Source organism: Drosophila rhopaloa, unplaced genomic scaffold (assembly GCF_018152115.1).
Source record: "Drosophila rhopaloa isolate 14029-0021.01 unplaced genomic scaffold, ASM1815211v1 contig_2, whole genome shotgun sequence".
Taxonomy (NCBI): Eukaryota; Metazoa; Arthropoda; class Insecta; order Diptera; family Drosophilidae; genus Drosophila; species Drosophila rhopaloa.
Genome location: NW_025335083.1, coordinates 17,062,684 through 17,087,228, shown reverse-complemented (window position 1 = coordinate 17,087,228; position 24,545 = coordinate 17,062,684). Strand labels below are relative to the sequence as shown.

Here is a 24,545-nt window from a genome sequence, read left to right as displayed (position 1 = left end):
AATTAAAGCAACAAAAAGAAGTTATACCAACATAGGAAACATTTTAACGATAACAATCTTTAAGACTATTATTTTAAATATAGATACTATTTTTAAGGACAATAATATAATAATATATATTGTAAATTTGCTCAGCTATATTTCAGATTATTTATGTTTGACTACCATTTTCGAGCAAAGGGCATTCCCAAGTCGACCATAGAGTTAAACCCCCTTTTGGGGCTTAACATCGCCTGTGTCATCTGCAACAGAAGGCGGTCAGTTGGCGTAAGCTGGTTTAGTTTCAATCGGTCGCTCGTTGGCTCTACATCCAAAGTCCGGATCCACGACGCTCTTGCTGCCGACGTTTTTTGCACGAGTTTTTTCCATACGTATTTGTTCATTGACAAAAACTCAAGCTGCGCTCTGTGCGTGCGTGTGTGTGCCCGTGCATGTGTGTGTGAGCGCGCGCAATTGTGTGAGTGCGGTGCTTTGTGTGCAGAATAATTTTTGCAAACATTATGTAAATGCGCAAATTAAAGTTCAATCGACGCCAGTTTTGAGTCCGAAACCAGATCGCCTTGCTTTAAGTGCCACGGAGCAACAGTTTTTTGATTAGAAATACAAAATAAACTCCTAGAACTCCCACAAACAAATCGAAACACAGTAAGGATCTCAAAAGATCCGGCGGATACACCTTTACCGTTACGAAAATCTTAAAATGGCCACGACAGCGGCCGCAATGGCCGCCACAAGTGTTGTTGTTCTCGATCGCGGTAACAATACGACTTGCACCATCAACTTGCACGGTGAGCAGATATCTAGTCTTCAGAAATAAAAAAATAAAGAAATACAAACCCACAATTAATCATAATTAACGAAAACACCAGCGGACTCTGCCAAAAATTGACTAGCGTTATTTTTAGCGCATGATTGGCTTAGACTTTCGTTCCCTGGGAGTTTCCGAAATCGAAACCCGTTTCGCCCCCCATTTGTCGTATTCGCGACCTCTGGAGGTTATCAGTTCGTTCTCGAAACAACCTTGTTTATACCTTTCGGTGTTCTACGCACCAACTAGAAGAGCTTTTGGTTATCTTATCAGCCTAGATCGGAGCGGTATAGGGGGTAAATACTTACGATCGCTCGGGATCAGTTCGGATCGGCTTTGGGCCAGCTTAGAGCTTAGGCTGGATCATGGAGCTCCATTCCCAGCTCTGGGGCTCCTACTCGCAGCACATTTCGATTAGGCGTTATATATACCAATATACACATAGGTGTATACAACAGGCCCCTCACTATGAGCACCTAAGTACGTATGTGTGTTGGTACCCAGCGTACTTTCAACAATTACGACTGCCTGTGTCTGGCCTGCCCACGTTAGTTTCCAACTCGCAGCCGTTTGAGCAACAGTCAGACAGCCAGTCAGAGACACAACAGCGTTTGGCACAGACTGCGGGACGTACACCCGAAATAAAACTATTTAAATATGATCGATATCGGCACCTAAGAGATGGGTTTTAATAAGATGGCCCCTCAGAATGGGTACTTAAAATTAAGAAAGGTTCAGTAGTTTAAGGTAATAAATACCTTATTGTATCCAATCTTAGTACATTGCCAAACAATTAATTGAATTCGAACAGAAACGGGACCAATTTCCTTTAGTTTTCCTGTATATCTGTATTTTTCCTATAAAACTTAGTACTTTAAGTAACAATATTTGCAATAATAAGTTATTCTAATTTAACTTTACATTTACTATATTATAAAAAACATACAATCTTCATTAAAATGCAAAAATGTTTAATAATAACGATAAGGTATTTTTCTTGCTTTACTAAATAAAATTGGATAACTTAAGAACTAAACTTATATTATTATTTTGTTGTAGAGCCCTGTTTATCCTCAGTGTATCTTATCACATGAAGTTCGTGTGTTGTTAAATATAAGTTTTCTAGTGCGCTAAAACTAAACTTCACATAAAGTGTTGCCCAAATCCAATCGTAATATGATCAGAGTATGATCAAGCAGGAATAGTGTTTCTTGCCTGCCAAAAACTAATCGCACATTGGGGCCAACAGAGCGAGATTTTGGGAACAGCAGTCGCTTCACCCACGCACTTCAAGTGCTCACCCACCCATTGGCCGTAGGCCATCGTCATGCCCAGATCCATACCCGTACCGTAACCATACCCAGATCCCAGTCTTTAACTGTACCAGAGATTGGGTCCCAGCCAGTTTGCTCACAGGCCAGTTACTTACTGGCTCACCACGATGTGCGATTGTGTGTGTTGGCCATGTGGGTTAGAAGTGTGTGCGTCATGTACTTGGCTCTGCCGTTTGTTGTTGTTCAATTCCCACAATTGATCCAGCTTCAATTCATTCATTGATCTACAAGTTCAAATGTACTGGATGTGCTTCGGGTTTCATAATAATTAGTTTACTTCTTCATTTAGTTCAAAAAATGAATTAGTTGGTTTTTAATTTGTAGAACTATCGACTTACAGGCGATTTACTCGAGGATTTGTTTCTTAGGATTTGTAAATTGTTAACAGAAAGTGGTTAACAAACTTAATATATTTAATTAAATTGTTATATTTTTAAATTTTATATTTTTAAACAATCTAGTAAATTTGAATCAACTTAAATTTTATTGCAAATCTTACTTAATATAATATAATAAATATCCGTATATATAATTTAAATTAACTGAGCTACTTTAGATTCTTTTGTGTAAAGCCAATTATTTGCCTACCTTCTATTTGCAGGTGCCACAGTTGTGTCCTGGCGGGTAAACAATCAGGAGCAGTTGTTTGTCAGGTGAGTGGACTGAACTTTGCCAGCTAGCCTGGCACCCTTTAAACATCGCTCATACGCCACGTCGGCCGAACTTTAAGACCGAACTTACGCAAGCCCACGGTGTGCGTTGGTCATGCAACCAAAAAAGTGATTCGCAAAGTTTTCAGCACACAGTGGCGTCGGGCAAAGGGAGGGGGGTCACCAGGGGGCCGACAGGTTGGGCAGGAGCAGCCTTAGCCATTCTGTTTGGCGGCAAAATGTTTTTGTATGACACCCAACAAAAAACACGTCGGGACCGAGCGGGCCCAAACGTCGAACCAGCGAACCGAACCGAACCGAAAGCGACCGAATGGCAAAAACACCAAACACAAAAACTCGAAAACACAGGGACGGCGGCGGGGGAATCCCCTTCTCGGCGGCTAGGAGCCGTTGCACTTGCATCAAGAGCTGCCTCCATTGATGGCCGTTTTTTTCGCCCTGTTGCTGCCTACTCCTGTTCCCTGGGCCTGCCCCCCTTTTGTCCACTCCACCTCCCCCTTTGTGGCAAAACAATGTGCAAGTTTTTATGAATGGAGTTTTTGGCGCGGCCAGCTAGATCGATAAATCCCCACTACATGGGCAGCCCTCCACTCGGCACAGTGGTTCGGAGCACCAACAACTTTCGGCCAATTGCCGGGTTCTTGGCCAGCTCCCACACAATTTCACTTGGAACGTTAGCCCCTCGACGGCGCTCCTAACTTCTTTTTTCTTTCGTCTGCTGGAAAGTTTTAGTCGGTTTTTGTGGCCACCAGTCGCATTCGGAAACCCACTAAAAACTGGCAGTGGTCATGGACAGAGCGAGGCAGTTGGAAACGAAATTAATTATTTGCCTGGTTTAAGACTGCCCGGTTTAAATAACTTTTATTTCAAAGCAAACATAATTAGAAAGGCTGAAAATAAAGACACTTGAAATATAGAATAATTTTGCTTTATATTTCTAACGCTTGATAGCTAATTCAATTTATTTTCTTAGTTTTGAGTATGAATACAAATTATTTTGAGAGGACGGTTTGCAAAACAAACTAATATTTCAACCGAATGAGTTAAGCTATTATTATTTAAAAAAAACAAAACAAAAATCGAAACATCTTCGCTCCGAAGTTTTAGTAGTTAATTATAAACTAATCGAAAGATTGGTAGCAAAAATTATAAAATACATTTTATTTTAGTGGATATCCCACTTTGTGTCAAATGCCGGACTTAAATCTCTTGAATATTAATGAAATTCGCCATGTCAAATGCGTTCCACAGCTGAAAGCGTTTACAAATGATGCGCAGAAAGTGAACGAGAAACGGAATCAGCAGCTTAGGTAGATTCAGGGGCAGAAGGAGTTGCTTGATGGATGCGTCGGCAAATTAGCTGAGACGAAACGAAAGGCAAGTCCCAACTCGGGGCAACGTCATCCTCAGCGGCAGAAGAAAAACAAAACACAAAAAAGGGGCAAGGAGAATTTTGCCAGACACTTTTTTCTGCTAATAGCATTTCTGAATTTCTGAATGTCTGTCTCAGTCTGCAAGCGTTTTTATGACTGGAATATTTTCGAGTAGCGTCTAACCGAATTAATCGAGCCTTTTCTCTTCAACCATCTCGTTTCCCTCAGCAAACTGGCCTCGTTCGATGGCAAGAAGGCGATACGTGGCGGGATTCCCTTTGTCTTTCGTAAGTTTGCCAAGATCCAGGAACTTTGCAGTGCGATAAGCTTATGTTTTCCCCCGCAATTACAGCCCAGTTCGGAGCTTGGTCCTTCGGGCCGCAGCATGGATTTGCGAGGATTACCCGGTGGCATCTGGAGAGACCACCGGACCGGCTGCATAATGGCGATGTCGAGGCAATATTTTCACTGATGGACAACGACTTCACACGCTCCATTTGGAACTATCAGTAAGTTTAACAAATTAATTTAGAGCTCTTAAGTAATTAAGTTGAATTTCTCAATAATTTGGTAGGTAAATCAAACAAATCTTAAGCCACTTATAAAAAAATTGTAAATAAGAGAAGAAGTGTAAGGAAAAGTGGCAACAACATTTTAAAATATTTTTATAATGGATATCTTAAATATGTTTTTAATGGATTTACAGCATTGTTTTGAGATGTATATAATTCAACGTCAATCAATCTTCACTAACGCCGTTTCCTTTCAGATTCCGTATCACCTACCGGTTGATCCTACGCGAAAAGGAGCTCCACTTCCACATCGGCGTCTACAATCCCAGCAAGGAGCTGAGCTTCACCTTCAACATGCTGCTGCACACCTACCTAAAGGTGCCCGATGTCCGTCGTTGTCAGATCACAGGACTCCAGGGCTGCCACTTCATCGACAAGACTCGGGAGAACGCGCTCTATCAGGAGGGACGCGAAGTGGTGACCGTCAACGAGTGGACCGACAGGATCTATCAGCACACACCGCAGGAGCACGTCATTACCAACGTGGTGTCCGGACGAAAGATGAGACTGCACAAGTACAATTTTCCCGACACGGGTAAGTAAATATTTGATCGATTTGATCAAATTTTATAATTATTGGTTTACCTTGGTAAAGTTCGTAAGGCAAAGATAATATAAATGTATTCTATATTATGTTTCAGTCATCTGGAATCCTTGGATCGATCGATCGCGTGAGATGAGTGACTTTGGGGACGACGAGTTCCCCAACATGTTATGTGTGGAGGCGGGCAACGTGACCTCGCCCGTGATCCTGCTGCCGGGCACCGCTTTCGAGGCCAGCCAGATCCTTCAGGTAGAGCAGCCGGTGCTGGAGTAACCCCATCTAACCCATCCTAACAACCAGACCTATTTCACCCTCCCAGCAATTCAAGTGTCCCTATACTATAAATTCATCCAATTGGAAAAGCAATCTAACCAACTTCCTACAATACGACTAGAGTCATACTGTCCACCTCCATATTCCAATTCCAATTCTTTACTTTGCATGCTATCAGATCATCATCGAGGGGAATGTTAGTCGCAAGACGAAGAGGAATCGCTAGCGTTTAAAGAATCGGAACCCAATGAGGTAAACCGATTCGCAACCATGTCAATGCGCACTTTTCCACAGAGATCCTGGGGCGATGAATTGGCCCACTAGATGAGGATCGGCGTCAGAAGGAGCAGGAGAATCAGGATGAGGAGGAGGAGGAGGGAGTCAGGAAAATGTTTGGTTATTCCCGCACGGTCTCTAGACTCTAATATATTTCTTAAGTAATCGTAAATCCCTCTCTAGCAATATGTGTTGTGCAAAGAATGATAAAGGAATAACTTCGTTAACCATCCTTAGTTTGTGCCTACTTGGAACTGACTTAATTGGAAGTCGATAAGCAGTTTTGACATTCCTAGCCAGGGGAAAGACCCTTAAATAAAATGTGCATTGATAGTTATTTAATCAGGTTCTATGGAGCAGGAAGTGACGGTAGCGGAAAATATGGCTTTTAAATCGAGCAAATTTAAGTATCTTCTGGCCAAAATTAAAAGGATCCCTTTAAAAGTAGCATCAAATCGCTGTTACTATAAAAAATATTTTCGTTCATTGTGATGACCTCACTTTCTGCTCTAAAATCTTACTTATTCAGCAAATATAGATGAACTAAACTAATGAGTAATGGGCCCTTCTAGCTCTGGTCAGCACCCATTTCATAAACGTGTATACGATTGAATATAGATAACTTACATAATGTTTTAAACCTAATATGTGTAAAATACTAAAAGCAATTATCTGTACCAATTAATGTAATAATCTTGCAATTAAATGTAATTGTAACTATGAAATTAATGTTTTTATGGGGAAAAATAAAAAGGTCGGGTAAATCAAATTTGTTTCAAAATTGTGTACGTGTTTTTTTATATATTACAAAAATACTAGCTGATTTGCAGATTTGTAAACCTATTTGTATTATTCAAAAACAAATTCCTCGGCCTCGTCAACACCGGCGATTGTTTCCCAGTCGGTTTCATCTTTAATTATTTCAAACGGCATGAGTCCTTGAAATAACCAATACATCGTCATGCTGACGTTGGACATTATCCGTGCCTTGACAGTCTTTTTTCGTGGCTAAAGACATAACATTTTAATGTTTATGGACTTTTTAATAATGTTTTGCTTACAGCGTAACATTCAGAAAATCCATTATTAAATAATATTAGATAATATAGCACATAGATTGCTAGCCATGTAGCATGTAATACTATGCGGAACATTTCGAAAACAGAAATCGTTAAACCGGACTGAAGCGGACTTTAAATGCAACTGAGTTCAAAACGTATGTCTGCGATCGATACAAATATTTTGCTTTCCTGCTTAGAAACTTACACTTGCAGGTGTCGTACATTAAGCTTAGTTTATTTCATTTTTGTTTGTTTTATATCAGTTGCTTAGATTAGATTCTTTACATACATATATAAATTAGGCATTTCTAGATTGATTCTAAAACGCAACGCTCTCGCAAATCGAGCCACTCCCAGGGGTCAAGACATATATGCTGAATATCGTGTTTCGACTTAGTAAGTGGTTCATCAATTGAAGCTGGGACAAGAAGGGAAAATTAGCTCACATGGCTGAGTCGTCCAGTTTGGTTTTAGTTTCCTTTTTTTTTTGTTTCTTTTCATTTTCGCAGCTGCACGAGACTTGGTACAGTTGCTTTATAAATATATTTATGATCGAATGATATTGCAAGGATAGTTTGGTGTACAGCGTGGCGAGTGGATGACACTGGTTCTTTAGTCGATCTTCACTGCTCCGTAGATTCTCAGAATGAAAACGTAGGCGGCAAAGAAACCAATCGAACCGGTCAGAAGCCAGAAAGTGAGCACCATGAGGCCTGTTTTGGAAAAGATGTATTAAGCTCAAAAATTGTTGGTGATTGTTAATAGATAACTTACCCGTATAGCCCAAGTAGAGCAGTGTCGGTATAAATTCTGTAATTTCCAGCTTGGTGAAAAAGTAAAAGATGCTATAGAAAAGCACGTAGACGGCCGAGCCGCCTGAAACAACAAAACTGCGCCACCACCAGCGGTAGTCCTATAATCAAACAATGAAAATATATTAAGCTTTTCCCTTTTAAAATGACAATAATAAATCTCACCTCGCCACAAAGCTGGAAATATGTCATAACTATGGAGATCTGGGCACAGCTAACAACTAAGATGCAAAACACCAAGAATAGAAAGCCAAACAGGTAGTAGAACTGATTCTGCCAGATGGCCGTGAACACAAAAAAGAGTTCAATAAAGACGGCGCCGAAGGGCAATATTCCAGCCATTAGAGTACTGCAAAGTTGCGGTGTTAATTTAGTTTAAAAACTGCGATGCACTAAAAGATTTCTGCTCACCTCAGAACTGCATTCATGTACCAGTGCTGTGTGGGCACTTGCCGCGGTATCATGTTGGTGCGCACTGGGTGCTGATAAGGCTGCTTGCGATAGCCCAGATAGAATCCCAGGTAAACCAGGGGAACCGAGATGCCAAACCAAAGCAAAAGCAGCGAGATCATCGTGGTAAAGGGCACAGCACCGCTAGACGACTTGTCCCAGATGAAGAAGTTCAAAAAGAATCCAGTGCTACATGCAAATAAATAACAGATTAGAATTGGAACATTCAAAAGCCATGTTTAGCTTAGCTCAACTTACCCAAAGACAATGCCTGGATAGAGAGTTGCGGTGAGAAAGGCCGCCCGCTTCCACTCGCGACCTTTCATAGTCTTGTATAGACGCGCAGCATAGTATCCTGCGATGGTGCCCATGAAGACGTACATGAAGATGCCGGACGTCATGAGGGCACCTCGCGACGAAGGCGACAGCATGCCCAACATGGCAAAGAATATTGTTATCAACGCCATAAAGAAGATCTGGATGCCGCTGCCAATAATCGCTGAAAACAGTCTAGTATTCTTTGGTGGACGGAACACATCGCCATGCACCAGCTTCCAGCCAGTCTCCTCCAGCGTATCCTCAATATTATCATCGGTATTGTAGCGTGCAATGTCCCGACGCAGGGTGCGGATCATAATCATAGTGAGAATTCCAGAGAGGAAGAAGACCACCACCAGCGAGTTGATGATACTGAACCAATGGATCTGGACGTCGCGCATTCCCAGGTAGATGTCCCAACGCGAGGCCCAGCTCACTTTGGATTCCTTCCACTCCACGGAGTAGGTAAAGTACAGCTGCGTCTCCCCGTTGGGATTGACCAGCTGTGGCCGAGCACTGTCCGGGAAATTGCATGTGTCGCCGTGGAACTTAAGCTCCTTGTGGCTAACCGAAACCGTCTCCACCTCGAAGCCGACCACACGGTACTTGTCCTTGGAGTGCATGTGATACGATAGGATGAACTTCAGGTGGTTGTTGATGTATATGTTGTCTCCGTCCACCTGGCCCAACCTATATCCGTGCTCGTAGGTCACCTCGGTGGGACTGCTGACGATACGCGTGGCCACCGGCAGGTTGTCCACCAGCAGATGGACAAAGTACTCGTGCTGGATGCGCTCCGCCACCAGAGCGGAGTCTTCTTTGCTCCAGGTGAGCGGCCTGTCTTTCTGGTTGCACAGAAGGCGGCAATTGACCTGCTGATTCATCCGGACCTCGTAAGGCGTATTCACAATCCGGTCGCCGCGCAGCACCTCGCCCAGATTCTCCGACTTAAAGATCAGAGTGCCATTCTTGGGATAGCAGAACTTCAGCGAGTAATACTGATAGGGCAGCTGGGTGCGGCTGCTGGTCATCTTAACGGCCTTCACATCGATCTTCTGGTCCTGGACGAACTCCACCGGCGCCACGCCGGGCACGTAGAAACAGTCGGCCACCAGGACGAGGGCCACCAGCAGGACCACTGCCAGCCATGGCCTAGCCACAGTCCCAAACTGAAAGAAAGAGTTGGTCACATCCTGGATTAGTAATCCTGCTTAGTAATCCAAAAGCCTGCGTGTCGCTCTTTCACTCTGTCACTCCCAAAAATCACCTGCATGGTTAACGTGTTCGGGAGAGCTGAAGAAGTCGCCGCTGGACCGTCTGTTGACTGCAATTCACTGGGAAACTATATATTTGGTATATTTAATGTATAGTTTCTGCGTCTCCCTGCTGGCAAATCTTCAGACTTTCGGTGCTGGGTAAGTCGTGGCTGGCGCAGTGTTGGAAAGTTCCGGGAGCGACCTTTCGTACGGGCCTACAAATAATGTGCTACCGATTACAGATGATATCGATTCTATGGCGCTAAAATTCAAAGCCGAACGTAACTGTTATATACTGCCAATTTTAATATTTACAAAATACAAAAACTATGCAAAGCGAAACATTTTTTACAAAAGTTACCATATTCCCTTTGTTTCCATAAACAATGTTAAAACAAACTGGACCTGAGTCATATATTATTAAGAGTGGGCGCATTTAATTACATCAGAATCTACTTTTCTTAATTCTCGTACTCATTTGTTGAATAAAGGATTAAATTAATGCTTTTCCTTTTTTTTATACATTTATTCTTTTATGTTTTCTTTGTGCCTTATAATCATTGCGGCCAATTTCTTCATGGTTAGCTTATAGTAGGTTTTAAACTTTAGTTTTGCTGTAAGCTATAAAAGCTTCAAGGAAGCAGAAGCTTATATTCCACTTAAAAACAAAAGTTGTTCATTGTAAAAAGCTTATAGATTTAGATGTAGTAATTTTAAAATCAATTTTAACGATATTTTCGAATAATTTGTATCTGGCGATAACTTTTTTTGTTCACAAAATATGTTAAAAGGCAATTAATGTTTAGTTAGTCAGAATAAGAAGTTTTAATCACATAGGATTACAATAAAAATGCCTTTTAAAAAGAAGATTATATTTTTTAACTTACCGTATGTATAGGTAATCAAAAACGTGTATTTATTAATATAATTGTACGATTTTAAACTGTAATAACAAAAGCATTTAATTAAATCAATTTTGAAATCTCATTATCCGTACACACTTATGGACAAACAAACTCTTGTAAAACAGATTCGACTTTTGTGTATTTGCACAATGTGGTTTTTGTTTTCATGTGTACAAAAACAACAAATAAACGACAGCGCTGGCAGGATCAACAATACAATAAACAGTAATGCTTAAACACAGACAAATAAACATAAACATTTATGTCAATAAAATGAACTGATGCCTGACCCGTTCGGTCAGATAAAATGTCTGACAGAGGCGCCCTGCCCACATTAAGATATATCTATGAAATCCCACATGTGTGCACACAGGTCCACAGAGCGCCCAAACTGCAATTGTTTCGTCAGCTTTCTCCTGGTCAAATACTGACGTATCCTTTTAAGCATCTAAATGGAATTTTGTCAAGAGCGAAATATGCACGGGTGTCAAGATTTTTTTATGTATGAACTGAAATAAAAGTATAAACCTCAATGAAACTATAATTCTTGGCATATGTTTTTGCTAACTTTTTGACACTTTTATAAGCGATTTCAAAACTCGTAATATTTCTGTAGCACTCTTTAACTATTTAACTACTTATAAACATAATGAACTTTAACGGTAAAGCTATATACATTAAGGTTAAAATAATTATTATGCGGCAAACTTCGTTCTGTGAAAAAACCGTAAAGAACATTTTAAGCCTTAACTTTCGCGATTTTTTACTGGTATTTAATACCACATGCATTAATTAAACTTTTGAGAGGCTTTTGCATTGGTGGTGAAACTAATTCCGTTTGCATTTTAATATTAATTAAATGTGCGAAGATGTATGAAATATCTTTTATGAGTATATATTTGTTGCGGCTTAAATCGGCTTTTAGTTTTACTTGTGAAAGCATCAAATAGCATGTTAAACCTTTAATGTACAAATAAAAATCGTAAAAATTCATATTTTAATATTTAATGTTTCTTATCTTCATAACCATTTGTTTGAATGGTTTTACTCCCAAAGACGTTCTTTCTTAGCTGCAACAGAAAAATGTATTTTAAAGGATTTATTCGTTCAGTGGATTCCAAGCACAAATATTTTTACTAATAAATAATGAATTTCTCTCATTTTAAAATCAGGCTAGCTCCCCAATGACTTTCTCTCGGCAGAGCAAACAATTTTCCTGAACTACAAAAAATCGACATTTATCAATAAATATTGAAATACTTATGCAACTCGGCAAATATATCATGACGTTGGTCTTCCGCTCCCCAGTGTGGCATATTCATCATTTCAACACGAGCAAAATTGCATTTTTAAATATACCGAGACGAGAAAAGCGAAAAACATTTGCAGTAATAAATAAAAGGAAATAATAAATATGGTGCGCCAAAAACTTACAAGTGCACACAGCAGATAGACAAAAAACAAAACGAATGGAAAATATTTGAAAAGCTTTTAAGTGTTATTGATAGTTTAGCTTGGCTCCTTCTCATCTGGAGCAGCATTTCGTTCCATTTGTTTTGTTTCGCTTTCCGTTTTGCATTTGCTGATTTTAGACTGTTGTTTTTTGTCCTGGTCCGGTTGCGGATTCATTGCATCGCTTCCGGTTATTTGAATGCTAACAAATACAAACTGCTGGGTGTTTGCTGCTCAGCTAGGACGCATCCATGGTGGCCACACTCAACAGTTGTTTGACACCATTTTCATTGTCCTTAAATCGGAAATCTTGCTCTAAATATCGATGTTTGACCTTTTCGGGTTACTTTGTTCAATTCGCAACGCTCTTCTCAGATTTAAAATTAAAAAAAAATGTTCTTTCTATTATTCATTTTATAAAAAGGAGAACACGCTTATCGTTTGTTTTATTAATAAATAAAAAGAAATAATGAACCGAATATATAAATATATTGATATTTGTCCTGATCAAATCCTTTCCTTTTATATACAATCTTTGTTCGTTGCAAGGGATAGATGAATTTGTTGCGCTGGTTCTATTGTTTCCCCACAATAGATATGAAAACAAACACCGAACTTGATTCAATAAAAGCATAGTTTTGTTCGCTCCAATAGGGGCAAATATTTAAACGTCTGGTTTACCATACTTTGTGGCATTTTGAATGTAGCAGTATAAGTTTTTTCTGCATTTGCTCTTTGTTCTGTTTTGTGTTATGCACTATTGTTTTTAACATGTGGCTAGTTCCTCGTGGACAGCTCCATATATATATGTAGATTCTGACACTCGTCGGATTGTAAACAATTGTATAAGTTATACAAACATGTTTGAAAAATGAAAAAGTAAAACCAATAAAATATTTTTTTGAAAGCAATAATACCAAGTTACATTTAAGTGGATATCTGTTTAAAAATATCTGTTTCGCAGACACCTTAAGCAAATACGAGCAGCGTGGTTAATCCTTAGAGCTTCCGCAAGGGAAATCGTTGACCCACATGGTGTGCTTAATGACTAGTCTCCTCCGCTCCTTTCCCCATCTCAAGCTCAAGTTATTGCATCAGTCAGTCGGGGTTTGTGGCTGCCACGGGTTTTCATAATGTAAGCCATCGCTGTGGGTGGGTGTCAGAAACAAGGACATGTGCTACAACAAGTGGCAAGAAGTTGCGTACTTTAAGGCGCTTAAATGCGACTCGCTGGCAGGACCATAAATAAACTGGCATATGCGCCGTGAATATGCAACGCCAGGAGCAGCCGACTAATGCAGTTAGATGACGGTTGGCTGGCGGAGGTGGAGGTCCTTGAGTCCTTGCAGCGTTCTTCGCGTGTGGCAAGATAAATCTCAACAAGTTTTTATGCGTCTCCTCTCGCTTCTTGCATTTTTTTTGCTTTCCCTCTGCTTTTTTTCTTGGGCATAACAAAAGTTGACTGCATAAGCCGGGCCAAGTCATAGCGTAAGAAACTTGTTAACAAAAAAAAAATATATGGAGAAGAAAAGTGCCAAGTCGAGCAAATACGCCAAGCAGTAAGCAGCCTCTTATATAGTATATTTTCTCATTTGATAGTGCTCAGACACTTACTTTCTTTGATTAGAATCTGCCGGCATCTAGGGCTGTTCTTTTCGCTCTTAGTCCTTTTAATCCTGTAAGAAGTCCTCCAGGTGCGAAAAAAAAAGAACCCATGCTTGGGCTCATTAAAGCTGGTGGCAGAGACATTAAGCATACGCCGCGTTGACCCACTTTAACCCTCTGTTTCACCCTTTTCCTTTGACAATATTGCTACTTTCGTCACCTGCCTGCCAGTCTATCTGCTCGTTGTTGTTATTTATGCGCTTTGGATGCATCTTTTGGCCATGTTTTTCTGGTCCCATGAGCTCTGTGTGTCTCGGTGTTGGTGCACAGATGTCTGATGTTTATGTTCGAAAATGAATCCGACATTCGCTCTCTTCGCTTCGCACTGGAAACTTCCAATCTATGAGAAATGTATGAAAACTTGCTTTCCACTCTCTTAAAATTTCCTAAGGTGGTAATATTGTGGTTGGTTAATTGCTGATAAATTATAAATTAAACTATTTATGAATTTTCCAGTTTTGTTAAGAGTGTAAACCTTTTTATTATAACAAGCCACAATTATTTTTTTTTGTAGTTACTACTAACTAATTTAATTTAAAATTAAGTTAAGACAACAAATTGACTTAAAGATAATTTAGCTTAAACAAAATTTTTTGTTTAAATAATGATTCGTTTGCTTTTCTAAAGAGTTATTCAGATTTTGTAATATATTTATGTACTTAAAACAAATTCTTAATTTAAGAATAATATATTTAATTGCTAAATATTATTCAAATAAATTTTTTAATGTATTAAAGCAACATTCTACAGGAAAATATACAAGTATCCTCTTTTTGATCAATTTTTTTTTTAACGAATTTATTACCTAATGGGTTTTTCTATATTTATGTTTTGTAGAGCATAAATAATATAATTTAAATGTTTTATGTAAACTTATGCTATATAATAAACATTTTGTTTGAATTAAAAGATTTTTTGTAATCCCACAAAAATAGGAGAAAAGCTGAAAGCTTTTCCAAAAATGCTTAATTCCAAAGGCAAGCAAAAACCAACTTTAGCAGACTGCCATCTGAAGAGCACTTAAAGGATTAAAGCCAACACATTATTGGCACAATTAAGTTCGGGCAGCGGGAGGGGGAATACGAATTGGGGTTTAAAAAATACTTTTTTGTAAATGTTTACCCAGCCATGGAGAGTTTTTGTTTTGGTGTCCATCAGAAAATAACAAAAATAGTTGGCATCAACTGCAGCTGTTGGCCATTTTGTTGTTGACAGGCTGCAGTGGCCAAAACAGGCACGATTTCCAGCACATATACAGTAAAGCACTCATACACATAAACTAGGCATAGGCTATATGATTATGGACCGACTTGGCTCACAAGATAATTGCCAAAAGTTGTATAAAACTTTGTGCTCTCTTTTTTCCCATTTTTTTGCTGCTTCTCCAACATTTTTCAGCTAGTCAAAAAGTTGGCCCGTTGGGTCAAGCTGTGTCCTGATCCCCACGAACTGGAGGGTAGGGCTGGTATAAAAGTTAGCTAAACATTTTATTTTATCTAATTGAGTGTGTTTAAAGTTTAAAGTGTGCCAAAGTTTGTTGTGCTGTGCGAACTTGGCTTGATCGCCTCAAACCAACTGGAGAAATCGGTAATCCGGCCACAAACTGTTGCACAAAACGTGTAACAGACAAATCCACTTATAATGATTAAAATTAAAGCGTGTCTGCAGATGTTGTACATTGGAAAAAAATATGTCTTTATTTGTATATCAGAAAAAAATTTAAGTTTGTTTATCTTATACATATATATTTTATCTTATCTTTATTTAAAGTATTACCACTTATGTATAAAAAGAGACGGTAGCTGTATGTTTTTTAGATATTCTGTTTTACAAATTAAAAAAAAACCATAAGCTTGAATGTTTTTTAATAAGTTCTTTATAAATCAATTTAAGGTATAATAATTATAATTTATAATTAAAGTATATATTAAGTTGTTTTAGGAACACTTTCTTTTTTGCTATTTAATTTTTTAAAGGTTATCAACATTTTAAAATATTTTATTTCATTTCAATTCCATTTTTTCCGTGTATTGATGTTATTGTTTTTCGAAATGCGCAGCCTTTTGATTGAGTTTCGCCAATTATTAATTTATTTCGCTCATCGGGCGTGAAAAGAAGGCGAAGCATACAAATTTCAGCCACTTCTGGTCAATAAAACATCGATATTGCGAATGAGAAATAATAAAGTAACACAAATGCCAATGTGCCGTGTATGCATATCGTGCATTTCGCATGCACATCGCGTATACGCAATGTGCACTCCCACACTATTGCTTTTAAAGTTGTTGTCCCGCGGTGTGCAAATACGAAAAAGGACAACTCAAATTTATTTGGTTGCCACACACTCGATAGGCAAGTGCCAAAAAAATTGTATCCATATTGCCTGATCACGAGACATGAAAATACATTCCTGGAAAAGCATATTGAAATGTGCAAATGTGGTATTTGCCAAAGTCATTCCTTTTTGATGCTGAAAATTTCATGAAATCGCCAAATATTATGCACGGTCATTTGAATCAATAAAATACCTATTTAAAATACCCAAACAAAATATTTTTCGTATCAATAAATAATGCGGTTTTAAACATTTGCCTTAATATTAGATACTTGAAAATTGAAATAAACGATTTGTGTGGTATATTTCCATTTTAAGTTTAAATTTGGTGAGATAAGGAGGATTTGGGATAGTCAAAATTTGTATTTACCGATTATGCTTCGTTTCAGGCAAATTAACAAATTTCATTGGATAAACCACTGCAAATATCTGTGCTTTCCTTTATCTTCGGGTTAAGGACAGTTATTGCTAAATAAATATATTAAAAGCCAGTGTTACTATGTTTTTTGTTTAATTGAAAAATATATATTTGCTTGTGACAACTTTGAGGGTCATCCGATCCTGCAACCATGATCAGGATTCCTATTTTTCGGACCACAACCTGGCATTGATAACAATTAAACAACTTTTGCATATGATTTTAAGCTTAACTGTAATTAAAGCTTCTTGCCAAGTGCAAGGCAGCAACAAAAATCAGTACAACAAGCGAACTGCAGGCAAAAACTTTGCTGGCGAACTCATAACTTTTACTTTGAGATGGAGCCAAAGTGCAACAACAATAACCCCAAAGGAGAGCAACTTTTCTCCATTGAAATACCCCCCGCAGCCCCAGTACTTTCCCTATATAAATATATATATATCTCTTACGCTCTGTATTCATGTGGTGTTAATAATAAACCAAACCAAAAAAAGGGAAACTTTTAACGAAAACCAAATAAATTGCTTTGGCTGCCCCTGTTGTTGTTGTACTTGTTGGTGTTGAAGCTGCAGCTGCGATTCTTATAGCAAAGTGTTAAGCGTGTTGGTTTTTGGTATACCATATGAAAGTGCTTGTGCCTGAACACTGAAAGAAATTTAAAATCATCTTTATGGTTTAAAAATTTACACTCACGCTTTACAATGTAAACTAAAATCACAATTCTAAACAAAACAAAATCATAAAGAAAAGATACAAATTAAAATAATTTTTTAATTTTTTACAAAATATTTTCTGTGTAGTTTTGTGCGTTTTTGTGTGTGGGCAAGTGGAAGGGAGCTGCAAGTTTTAAGAGCGGCAGCAACAGCAAAAGTTTATGCTCTAATTTCCGAAAAGGAAAAATTAGCAAACTATTTGCACCATCGCCATATCATAAACATGGTTGGCTGGCAGAAAGGAATTGCAGCAGGACCCATGTGGGTACAGTTGGTCACAAAATTCGCATAAATTTGAAATGACAGCAGCAGTTTTACAGTTTTTCGAGGTCGTGTGGTAATAAAGTTGTTGTACTTCCCCTTATTTTTTTTTGCGACAGTTCGTCAAAGTCTCAAAATGACGAGGGAAAAGGGGGAATGAGTGTGGCAAAAGAGGACCCAACTCGTAAAGTGTGTTTATGTCTGTGTTAATTCAGCCATGGATATAAGTAACATAGGCCAGACTACATTTTGTATGTTAAACTGCTCTATGAAACTATGCAATGCAGATTATGCCATTTAAATTGCCCGACTGCGATTTCTGTGTTTTTATGAGTGTGACAAAATAATAGCTTTGCAGTGAGAGTAACTGTTTGAATTTTATTTCGAAGGGAAGCATTTACTATCTTATAATTTGGTAATCTTTAAGGAAAAGTGCAGAATTTTGTGCGATAACAATCGTCTATTAAATTTATTGCTTTTTTAAATCAAGAATAATTTTTTTCAAGTTTCACCTTATTTTAAACAATATTATTAAATAAAAAACCTACATATGTTAAAGCTTTATAAAAAACTAAAGTGTTTCTTCTAAATAATATGGGTATTCAAATTGTGTTAATTATTTTTCACCAGGCAACAAAAATTGATTTTATTGTCATAAATTAAAAATATTTAAAATCGTAGAAAACTTTAATGGATTTCAAAAAATCCAGTCAGCAAGTAATTAAGCATTTTCATTTAAATATATTTAATAAACAGTAAAGAATTGTTGCGTTTCCTGATGGTTTTCAATTATAAACGTCACCCATTTGTATTTACAATTGCACTTATGTTTTTTTAAGAGTATTCGTGTTTGTTTGCTTATGTTTTCCATTAGAGCGACACTAAGTTGATCTGTTAGAATAACATCTTTATTTATTCGGTTGCCAAATGAAAATTGAATCTTTTGCACTCACAAATGAAAATTAGATAAACCAAACGTGAAACCACGACACAAATCAAACCACTCAAATGCACGGGGAGAGCTGCAAGGAATTCCCACGAATAATTGCCACAAAACAAAATATGTTTAAAATAAATTAAACAATGTGCCAAAGCGCTGACCACACAACATGCGAAATGCCTGTTCTGGTCACTAGCCCAGTAAAATGCTGAATAAATTGTAATTAAATTGACAGACGATTGGGGGGAAAAAAGACCGCTTGGAATCTATGCAATCCACTCATTCAGCCCTCTGGGTATTATAGATATGAGTTTTTCGTTTGTTGCGTAAAACGATTTGTACGTTAATTATGGCAAACGAGCGACATGGAAATCGGTCACAAAACGCGTTCAACTGTCGGGGAAAATCAATGGCCATCGACCAGCGGATTGCGGCGATTTAGCCTAGTTGAAGTCCGCTTTTAGTCGAATGTGGCCACAGTTCGCCTTTGTGATTTGATCCGATGCTGACCCGAATAAAATACAAACTAAGCCTTTGACTTTGCAGCCTTTTATAATGTAAATTGAACATTCTCTGAAAAAATTAAAATTTTGCATTTTAAGGATTCCGTTGCATGTTTTTGTAATGGAAATTATTAAGATTTGGAAATGACTTATATAAGTGTCTTGAAGTCTGCATTAAAAATCAAATCATGTCGATAGCTTAAATAAAAAAGTAACTCTAAAAATTAGTTGTTTTATTATTTGATTACAACCTAAAGGATCAACTTGTTCTTGTTCTTAAGTAAACACAAAGCAAAATACAAGAGTGGATACTGGGCTTACTAAAATGTGCTTAAATCTGAAATGAGGCTAATTAATGCAAAATTAAACCAGATATTCCACCGCAGCCACTTTGAGTCGCGTAAAGAAGATTTTCAACAACAAAATACTCGTGGTACAACATAATTGGGCTTACGGCAGTGACTTTTATGCCCGAAACAGGCCACCAAATGGAATCGCCGTCACTTATACAACCCCGCCCCAGTCACCGATCCCTCCCCCTCTCCATCTCCATCTCCATCCTCATCCCCATTGCCATTCCCATTCCCAGGCCCCAAAAACCGTAGAACCCGCCCTTACAACGCCCATTTCACTCGAAAAGCCGCCCATTTGCGTGCGTCGCTAATTAGTGTAAAATGTTTCCTGTTATTTACCTTTTTCGGTTTTGTAAGCAACAAAACAAACTACGACGAGGACGAGGATGAGGAAGAGCAAATTGTAAATGAGCAACTGCCTCTTTATATATATATATATATATATAGTGGATACGTTGTATCACTAAACCGTTTCGGTGTCGATTTTTATTTGAGCTCCGTTACGTGACCTGTTTGGTCAATAATGAAGTACGCAGCGCTATTTGTTCCACAGTTTGTGCACAAACGAAGACAAAATCAACGCTAATTAACTCGTTTTAGGGCATAAACAGGCACCAAGGACTCAACTTTCCATTGCCATTCATTTACGATGATCATTCTGTCAGCTTTTCCGTGCTTAACATGCACGCCATCAACTAGACGCAATTCAACTCAACTCAACTGAACTGAACTCAACTCGTTGCCGCGTAAATTGCATTTTAAAATAAATTATAATGATTATTATGTTGCAAACAACAGATGTCAGTCCCAACTGTCTCCCTCCGACATCCTGAATGTAGGTCGGATCTGAAAAACTCTCGCTCGGCCTCTCCTTTTCTCTTCATTTCCCCGCTTTCTCCCATTTCCCCACGATTTCCCACCATCCTTTAACGCTGCTAGCTTGCCAGTCCTTCTGCCAGTTTGCCACTTTGGTCTTATGGCGCTAGCATAAAAATTTTAACTGAACAACATTAACGCAAGCACTTTATGGCGTTGATCTTAATATTATTAAATCAGCGACGAGTTTATGGAGCTCTAAACGGATGAGAAGGACAACGTAGTTGAGCGAACTTAATCACTCAGACAAATCCGTCCTTGTCTATAATTCCGGAGGAAAATTTAACGCGGCAATTGTACTTTTTGGGTTATTTTCATATTTCTTGGGGTTACACGTTGCTAGCCTAGGGGAGTTAAGAAAAAACCAAATACACTTTTGTACATTTATTATATAGAATAATTTACCTTATACCCTTTTTTATTGGACTGAATTGACTGGTTGACACCGAAGTCTACAAAACGAATAGTAAGTATATTTATAAACCTTCAAAAACTGTTGACGAAAAACTTCCTTGAGGAATAAGACTTGTGTTGCAACGTTAAACAAAGTTGTATACTTTTTAAAATATTTAGAAATCAATAAATCGAATCAAATATATATGTTTATGAAAATTGTGAATAAATGTTTAAAAGCTAAATAAAAGTTAATGCATAACAAGTAAGTATTAGACATATACGATGACAGGATGCAAAATTATACAACAAGCACTGCCAATATTAGGTATACGCCATGTGGCTATCAACTAATGTGGGTCAAGTTTTAAGTGGATTGCCCTCATGCCAATGGACCTTGTTAATTTAAGTAAAATCAACCGACTCAAGGACCCCACAGTTTAAGGTATTTAAGAAAAATTCAACCCAAACACTTCTTGTCGACCCACAAAAGTGTGTGCTGGCAAAGTTGAAGCTAAAAACACGTCTCTTCCCGCCGCAGGCCGGTGTGTCTTGACATTTTGAAGACATTAAACTGAAACTGCTAGCAGACCGCAGGACATTCAGGTGAGATGGGATGGGTTCAGATGGGTGGTCGGTGGTGTTTGGTTAGTCTGGGACGGCAGATTTCCCCAAAGACAAAGACAACGTCCGAACAGCAGCTCTCGACTCGGTCCTTCGACTTGCAGTTCGAGTTATGAATAATTAATGTCCGTCTAGGTGTGTGCGTGTGGCCGTGTGGGCGTTCTCCGACCGGATCCGGAAACTGACTTAGCTTTAAGTGTGTGCTTGTGTGCTGCGTCTGTGTTTGTCTGTCCCCTGTTTGCAGCTGTGTGCGTTTGTGTGCTCGGCTCTGTTCGTGTGAGCGAGTTGATAATTTGTTATAATTGCCGGGGGAAGCCAAAGGTCAATTTTGCGGGCATTTATATAAATTTGGCCAGACAAGTCAGCAAAAGGAGGGAAGGCCCGACTGCAGACAGCAGAACGAAAAATGTTGAAAAGTCGGCCGACTAATCAAATTACCGCAATGGAGAACAGACCATAGAAAGGTGAGAGTTTAAGTGAATGGCAAGCTTTGAGTCTTGGTGAATTTACCAACAATATAAAGTATAATATAAAATATAAAGTTTATATAAATTAAATTAGAAAATTAAGTTTGTTAAATCCAAAGAATCATTCCTTTGATAAATATGCAATGCATTAATATATTAGATTACACTTTGCACCCTTAATATTTTTGTAAAATCTAAGAAACAAGACCTTTAAGCTAATTTCTTTCTATCAGAGAATAAACATAACAAGGCTTTGGCATAACAAATCCTGTAAGCTATTTAACTATTTGCTATTTGATCTTTGAACATCACCTTTTGATTGTGACTTTAACTCGAAACATCGAAACAATCCTGTCAAGCCAACTCAAAGTCAAAGTCATTTCCGACTGCGATTCAGTCTGACTTCGCGGTGCCCTCCAGATGACCATAAAAACCCTTAACGATTTTCGCCTTACTTAAGTCACCTCGGCAGTTAAGAGGAAAACGCAGCTCGGGCACGGAAGTCCTTGGACGATGGAGGCTGCATCCGCCAGTTGGCTGTGTAAGCACATTAAGCGCTTTCCCAGGTGGCCGGTGAGTTGGAGTTGCATTTAAGGCCCATATTACGTTTAAACGCGCACAAAATGAAACTTTTTTCGCTGAGCCGCAATGAAATAAGCGAGTAAACTCAATAATGCACTTGGCGGGCACAACACACAATTGCCAGGCTCTGAGCTCCATTTCCACATCCCCACCCATCACACACTTAATGCTGCTGCAGTTTTTATTTATATTTTTTTTTGTTGCCTCCAAACTCTTTTAAGCCCACTCATTGGAACATATGGCAGATGTCGTAGCCATTTAACAGCAGTTGTTGCTGATGCTGAAATACACTGTTGGTTTTTTTTTTTTTTTTCCCCTTTGTTTTAAAAGTTTCTCCACTCAACTGCGAATCGGTTCGATTGATAGCCACTGTGGCGCATACTTAACGCCTGAAGTGCAAACTGACTGCGACAGCTGCAAATAAGTGGACTTACTTTGATTTCGCTTTAATCGCAATCATAACTAAGGGCATTCAATTTAATATGGTAATAATTTTATAAGACATCGCATTTGGCAGGCCTGCTTAACGAAAACAAATCTGCATTATTGGATATTTCTATTTTTGTATGACAATGATTATTGTAATTTATGATAGTAATAAATTATATATTAAAATTTATTTTTTTTTAAATCAAAACCAAATGTCTTGAATGTTTTTTATTCAGTAGCTTAAGCTTAGTAAAATGCAACCACATTGACACAGCAATCCCGCCAACATTCATAACAACCAAAACCCAAATAGTACAAAGAAACCTCAGCGGACATCGACACGTTATAAATTAAAATTTATGTTGCCATTTAAAATGGCACAAAAATTACGATAAATTTATAACCGCCAAGACCGCAAAATGTGGTTGGCCAGACAATAAAAGCTTCGCTCCGATAGGAACTGCCAAAGTGCGAAAAAAACCACCAAACAGACATCGAACATAAATCAATTTGGACAAGAAACATACAACAAAAAACAAAGAAGGGTGAAAACGAACTAGTTGGAAAATAGTGGGCAAGCATTTAACTTTCGAGACTGTCAATTTAATTGAACTTCATTTTTTGCTACATCCAACCGAAAGAAACGCAATTAGAACAATTGAATTGTAAATAGTAGAGCAGATGAAAGCAAATGCAGGGAGGTTGGGGAGAAAGATGATGATTTCGACAAGGATTGGGGGCGAAACAGTAAGATAGCCGCCAAATTGAAAATGTTTGTCACGTATTTTACAAATTCACTGCGACGACGACTTGTCCTCCGAAGGACGAAACTGTATCTGTATCTGCAGGACGTGCATGTATCCGTATCTCGTCGATAGTTGCCTTTTTGCCGCAACTGAGGTGAGACGGTAGTCCTGTGGTTAGTCTGCAGCATCGATTGTTCATTGATATCTTTTGCGGCTTTTTGGCTGACTTTCTTTTTAGTCCTTTTCCAATATTCGGTTGTGGTCGCCTCTGGGAAGCTACTGCGGCCTCTTGGATTATAATGCAAGTCGTGTCGTCGTGTGCACATACACACATTCCTTTAGGATAGCCTGCTTTGACAATTTTGAGTTGCAAAGCAAAATGAATTAGAACTGACATGCAGCTTACGAATTCAACAGAAATATTCAAAATTTACTTTTACCGATATTGGCACTGACATTCCTAATAATAGTACACTTTTTCAGAATAATAGTAGTATTGGCATGCCAGTAATTTTAATACTACTTTGTAATACAAATATATATAAAGTTATATTTATGTTAAGCTATTTCTACTTAACAAGAATGTATCAATTTATTCAGCTTTTTCACTTTTTTAATATCATCACACTTAGATTTTACACTTTAAGTTTCCCATGGCACTGTAATCATTTTGTGGCACATCCGAGCCGGTGAAAGTTCATTTGAAACAATTAGAGAATGGTTCTTGGTTGTCGCACTCTGGGGAAATTATGACAGGAAGCAAGACGACGCAAAGAGTGGAAAATAGTCAAAAAAAAAAAAATCACAGAGAAGTTTGACCAACTGGCACTAATAAGCGCTAATTTTGTTAGCCCTGTAAGAAGTCCAGCTACCGCCGATGCTGATGGCATGCCAAAAGTTGATGCAGTGACTTTGGCACGGAGGAGTGGAGCTCTGAGAGGACTTCCGAGGCGATGCTCGGACGATTTAGCAAAGTCGCTGCAGCTCAAACACTAATTCCATTCATTAAAAAACTTTTTATATGCCATTTTTTTCACCATCGCTTCGCTGTTCTGCAAACTTTTCCCCGAATGTCGCTACTTGGCGGCCATAAAGACAAGCTGGATGCTTCCGTCCATCTTTTCGCGCGCTAAGA

The 24,545-nt window shown here is 38.5% G+C and overlaps 2 protein-coding genes across 4 annotated transcripts; one reads left to right on the top strand and one right to left on the bottom strand.

Moving 5' to 3' along the window:
• Nucleotides 1–286: 286 nt before the first annotated feature.
• LOC108051886 (glucose-6-phosphate 1-epimerase) lies at nucleotides 287–6,576 on the top strand. 3 transcript variants are annotated; one of them, XM_017134157.1, is made up of 7 exons: nucleotides 287–788; nucleotides 2,744–2,795; nucleotides 4,415–4,473; nucleotides 4,539–4,695; nucleotides 4,956–5,293; nucleotides 5,400–5,551; nucleotides 5,754–6,576. In XM_017134157.1, the coding sequence occupies exons 1-7, from the start codon at nucleotides 701–703 to the stop codon at nucleotides 5,799–5,801; spliced, it is 894 nt and encodes a 297-aa protein (XP_016989646.1). In that variant the 5' UTR covers nucleotides 287–700; the 3' UTR covers nucleotides 5,802–6,576. The 3 variants fall into 3 exon arrangements, with proteins under 3 accessions (XP_016989646.1, XP_016989645.1, XP_016989644.1); XM_017134156.1 differs by having other exon boundaries at nucleotides 5,622–6,576; XM_017134155.1 differs by having other exon boundaries at nucleotides 5,603–6,576.
• Nucleotides 6,577–7,126: 550 nt separating this feature from the next.
• LOC108051885 (transmembrane 9 superfamily member 4) lies at nucleotides 7,127–9,929 on the bottom strand. Its single transcript, XM_017134153.2, has 6 exons — nucleotides 9,760–9,929; nucleotides 8,433–9,661; nucleotides 8,136–8,363; nucleotides 7,890–8,073; nucleotides 7,687–7,825; nucleotides 7,127–7,625 (listed from the first exon to the last, which is right to left on the bottom strand). The coding sequence occupies exons 1-6, from the start codon at nucleotides 9,763–9,765 to the stop codon at nucleotides 7,525–7,527; spliced, it is 1,887 nt and encodes a 628-aa protein (XP_016989642.1). The 5' UTR covers nucleotides 9,766–9,929; the 3' UTR covers nucleotides 7,127–7,524.
• Between the last annotated feature and the right edge of the window lie 14,616 nt (nucleotides 9,930–24,545).